This window comes from Halichoeres trimaculatus, unplaced genomic scaffold (genome assembly GCF_033239565.1).
Source record: "Halichoeres trimaculatus isolate MK-OKI-2021-1 unplaced genomic scaffold, fHalTri1.1 fHalTri1_scaffold_55, whole genome shotgun sequence".
Lineage (NCBI taxonomy): Eukaryota > Metazoa > Chordata > Actinopteri > Labriformes > Labridae > Halichoeres > Halichoeres trimaculatus.
In genome coordinates this window covers 90,001-95,000 of record NW_027437234.1, presented here as the reverse complement: position 1 = coordinate 95,000, position 5,000 = coordinate 90,001, and the positions used below count along the sequence as shown (strand labels likewise).

Sequence of the window (5,000 nt, the reverse complement as noted above, 5' to 3'; positions counted from 1 at the left end):
CTCACAGCTGCACAGAAACCATGTTAATCTGCAGATTCATCCAGTAACCAGATTAACGGCGGTCAGGTCAGGCGTGGCGAGGCCCCTTGGTTTCTGATTGGCCCCGCCCAGCACTCAGGTGTTCAGTGCCCCTTGGTTTCTGATTGGCCCCGCCCAGCACTCAGGTGTTCAGTGTCCCTTGGTTTCTGATTGGCCCCGCCCAGCACTCAGGTGTTCAGTGCCCCTTGGTTTCTGATTGGCCCCGCCCAGCACTCAGGTGTTCAGCGTGCAGTAATCAGATTGAGTCAGGCTCTAAAGCAGAATTACAGATAAGACCTAATCTCTGCTTGGTGATGATGTAAACCACATGCTAACACGCTAACAGGCTTCATTTATTACCCATCAGCCACAGGTCCACTCTGACACCTGGTTCCTTCAGGTGGCCTACACATCTAATCCCATACAGGCTCTGTGATCTGGATTAGGTAATCCTTTAGACCTGGTCTACCTGATCCAGGTTTACTTTGAAGAATCCACTTCACAGTGAGCTGGATTACCTGATCCTGGACAGAGACAGAGGATTACTAATCCCAGATTATTCTAACTGAACCTTTATAATCTGAACCTGATTGGCTGGGAGCCTGATCAGAGGCGGGACTCAGACTAACCACCTGTGTGGACAGGTTGGCAGCGACCACTTCCTGCTCACCTGTCTGTCTGTCAGACACAGGTCACATGACCAGACTAAGACAAACTGGGCCAAACAGAACCAAACGGACCAGAACTTTCTGCAGATCTTAAACTGATCTGATCCTCAGAGGTTCAAACGAGTCACCTCTCTGCTACACACAGATCACACACAGGTAAAACACAGGTAAAACACACCTGAGTGTGACACTGTACAGATCACACAAGTAAAACACAGGTAAAACACACCTGAGTGTGACACTTTACAGCTCACACACAGGTAAAACAGATCACACAGGTAAAACACACCTGAGTGTGACACTGTACAGATCACACAGGTAAAACACACCTGAGTGTGGTTAAACCTTTAGACATAAGGTGTGTTTAGGTGAGACAGAAAGGGCCGATAAATGGCATTCATGTGTGTGTGTGTGTGTGTGTGTGTGTGTGTGTGTGTGTGTGTGTGTGTGTGAATAGTATTGCGTACACACTCCATGCCCCCCTCTCAGACCCCCCCTCCCCTCCCCATCCCACACAGATTGTGGACCCGGCCCTGTTTTCTACCACAGTCCATAAGAACTTTCCTGTGTGTGTGTGTGTGTGTGTGTGTGTGTGTGTGTGTGTGTGTGTGTGTGTGTGTGTGTGTGTGTGTGTGTGTGTCTGTGTCTGTGTTAGTTAGCTGACTCTGTGTTAGCATGAAGCTAAGCTCCGCTGCCTGTGGCTCAATAAGCTAACAGTGATTTCAGCTAGCCGTTAGCTCGGGGCTAGCCGTTAGCTCGGGGCTAACTCCGGCTCCGCCTGCTGGCGCAGTGTTGCTGTGTTTCTGTGTCTCCGTGTGTTTCGGTGGGTGAAGCAGTGTGAACTCGTTGTGATACTCACCGGACGCGGCCCCTGTGATGGAGAGCAGCCTGTAACCTCCACCCTGAAGCTGGAGCAGCTCAGATGATCCTGAAACTGTCTGTGGCTAACAGTTAGCCTGCTGCTACAGCCGCACAGCCTCCATCTTTCCTCTGCGCTTCCAGAGCGCCAAAAAAACAATCACAACTTCTTTCAGACGGCTTTACCGCTGCTGTTCGCGCGAAACACAGACAGAAAAACGGTTCGAGTCCATCGGCGGGTCTCCGGGGGTCACTGTGCGGTGAGAGGTTCCGTCCAAACGCACTTTTTCCGCCCTGAAAACCAACTTTTCTGCTCGGACCGTCTCTCCTTAGGCTAGCTGCTGCTAGCTGCTGGGCTAACTCAACTTTAGCTCAACTTCCGACACTTCAATGTGCTGGGGATCCGCGGCACTGCGCATGCGCGGGTCCAATGTTGGGATCGCCGGGGCCTCTCCCAGCGGAGCCTCAATGACAGAGTCATGTGAAATCATCATTAACTGTTTTATTCACACACACACACACACACACACACACACACACACACACACACACACACACACACACACAGAGGCAGACAGACAGACAGCACCATGAGCCCAGCTCAGTCAGAGGGAGCCAAACAGGATCATCATCATCATCATCATCATCATGACACAGACATGGAGCTGCTCATCGATCAGGAAACATTCCTGCTCTCTGAGTTTCACGTCATGTTGGAGCAGGTCAGCTCGCAGTGTGGACGAATAACCATACCTGTCTCACTGCCTGTCTCACTGACTGTCTCACTGCCTGTCTCACTGCCTGTCATACTGACTGTCTCACTGCCTGTCTCACTGACTGTCTCACTGCCTGTCTGACTAACTGTCCCATTGCCTGTCTCACTGCCTGTCTCACTGCCTGTCTCACTGACTGTCTGACTAACTGTTTCACTGCCTGTCTCACTGCCTGTCTGACTAACTGTTTCACTAACTGTCTCACTGCATGTCTTACTGCCTGTTTTACTGCCTGTCTCACTGCCTGTCACACTGCCCGTCTGACTAACTGTCTCACTGACTGTCTCACTATCTGTCTCACTGCCTGTCTCACTGACAGCCCCTCAAACATCATCACAACCAGACATTAAAAGGTTTTTACACCAAACTCTGAGTGAAGCTCCAAAGACTGTGAAACAGCTGATCACAGACACCCGCTCTGATTGGTTCATGGTGATGTCATCAGTCACCTTCACCCGGTCTTTAAAAGCAAAAGTGAAATCCGTGAGCTCAACCAAACCCTAGTTTCAAAAAGCTGGACTGGGTCACATGATCTTTCAAAGTTTGCAGAGTGTTTTCAGACCTGAGCAGCTCTACATGTTCCAGGCCTATGTGTGTGTGTGTGTGTGTGTGTTCATCCTGCAGTAAACAAGCTGTGACCATCACAGCGTTTCATCAGGCCTCTCTGACTCACAGCTCCTGCCCCCCCGTCCCGCCTGTGTCTCCATCCACGCCACGAAACACGGGCAGAGCAACCCGCTCTCAGACGCCGCGCTGGGTTTGAGCTCACGTGTTGTGAGGTCTGCAGGGCTCAGTGTCACAGCAGACATGAATAAACACACGCTTCATCTGGAATAATCTGGATTAATAATCTGTAATTTCAACATTTACACAGAGATTTATCGAGGCAGAGACAGCATGTCAGAGCAAACTATCAGAGTCCACCCACTCCTCATGAGTCACACAGACAGTGATCATCATCATCATCATCATCATCATCATCACCATCATCTGAACACTCAGCGGGCACAGAGTTCAGTGTTTGTGTTTTAAAACTTGTTCGTTATAAAATCTGGTAACATGATTCAGACTCAGCTGATCAGTGTTAGTAAACAGAGCCAGGTGTGAACAGTCTGTAATCTGGATTCAGCCTCACATAAATAATCTGGATTATAAAAATAGATCTCCACGTTTCCTGATCTCCTGAAACCTTTACCGCCTGCTGCTCAGCGTCTCTGTGAACAAAAATCAAAGACCTCATTACCACCTGATGCTCTTCATCATCATCATCATCATCATCATCATCTGAACACTCAGCGGGCACAGAGTTCAGTGTTTGTGTTTTAAAACTTGTTCGTTATAAAATCTGGTAACATGATTCAGACTCAGCTGATCAGTGTTAGTAAACAGAACCAGGTGTGAACAGTCTGTAATCTGGATTCAGCCTCACATAAATAATCTGGATTATAAAAATAGATCTCCACGTTTCCTGATCTCCTGAAACCTTTACCGCCTGCTGCTCAGCGTCTCTGTGAACAAAAATCAAAGACCTCATTACCACCTGATGCTCTTCATCATCATCATCATCCTCAGCTGACCCTGAGCTGCATCTTCATCACTCACCTCTCCAGGAAGACACGGGGCTCTGGGAGCTGTAGTTCACGTTCTCATAGACGGGACACTGGAGCAGCTCCTGCTCGCTGCGCAGCTTCCTCGCTCTGAGCACGTCACGCACGCAGTGATACAGGTACGCGTACTGACCCTGAGGAAGAGGAGGGGACATGACGTCAGACTGACCCTGAGGAAGAGGAGGGGACATGACGTCAGACTGACCCTGAGGAAGAGGAGGGGACACTACGTCAGACTGACCCTGAGGAAGAGGAGGGGACACTACGTCAGACTGACCCTGAGGAAGAGGAGGAGACACTATGTCAGACTGACACTGAGGAAGAGGAGGGGACATGACGTCAGACTGACCCTGAGGAAGAGGAGGAGACATGACGTCAGACTGACCCTGAGGAAGAGGAGACATGAGGTCAGACTGACCCTGAGGAAGAGGAGACATGAGGTCAGACTGACCCTGAGGAAGAGGAGGAGACACTACGTCAGACTGACCCTGAGGAAGAGGAGAGGGTGCCCCTCCTCTTCCTCCTGGCTTGATGTCTTGGGTTTCTCCTGAGCGTCTCTGAGGCGTTTGACTTGTCTGAACTCAGCCATTGGTTCATTTTGAGGCCTTTGAGTCATGTGACTAAACACATGAGGCCCACATCACGAAGCGCGGTCAACTTATCCGCGGTAACTCACACCTATCCAGGATTGAGTAACCGTAACAATGGCAATCAGGATAATCGATAGCACGGTGCGAGTTATCAACACGGTAACTCAACCCAGGATTGACTCATCAAGAGCCGTGAACGCGCACGTGAAAGAGGAGGGCTCAGAGGCAGCTGACCAATCACAATCATGAGTGACTAAGAAAGCTCCGTATGTCAGCGCTGAAGAGCAGCGGCTGATGATGCAGCAACACGAGGAGGAGAGAAACAATAACTCGGTGAGGGGGAACACAGTAGCAGGCTAACCACAGGCAGAATGCATGGCAACGCATAGCGACTGTGTAAATGTTACTCATCATGGCTCAGTATGACAGTGATCACACTTCTACATCTCATCAAATAATAAATGCTACTGTGCTAATGACCTGCGT

General features: G+C 49.9%; 2 protein-coding genes across 3 annotated transcripts in view; both read right to left on the bottom strand.

Moving 5' to 3' along the window:
* LOC141786649 (fibroblast growth factor receptor substrate 2-like) overlaps positions 1–2,039 on the bottom strand; it is a 9,016-nt gene extending 6,977 nt beyond the window's left edge. The window contains 1 exon segment of the mRNA XM_074665206.1: positions 1,546–2,039. The gene's annotated coding sequence lies outside the window, so the exon portion shown is untranslated.
* Positions 2,040–2,432: 393 nt separating this feature from the next.
* Positions 2,433–5,000, bottom strand: part of ptprbl (protein tyrosine phosphatase receptor type B, like) — a 27,181-nt gene continuing 24,613 nt past the window's right edge. For both annotated transcript variants that reach the window (XM_074665204.1, XM_074665205.1), the window contains 2 exons: positions 3,920–4,058; positions 2,433–3,825 (listed from right to left, as the gene is read on the bottom strand). In XM_074665204.1, coding sequence (XP_074521305.1) covers positions 3,803–3,825; positions 3,920–4,058 — 162 coding nt within the window. In that variant the 3' untranslated portion in view covers positions 2,433–3,802. The remainder of the gene's footprint in view (positions 3,826–3,919; positions 4,059–5,000) is intronic.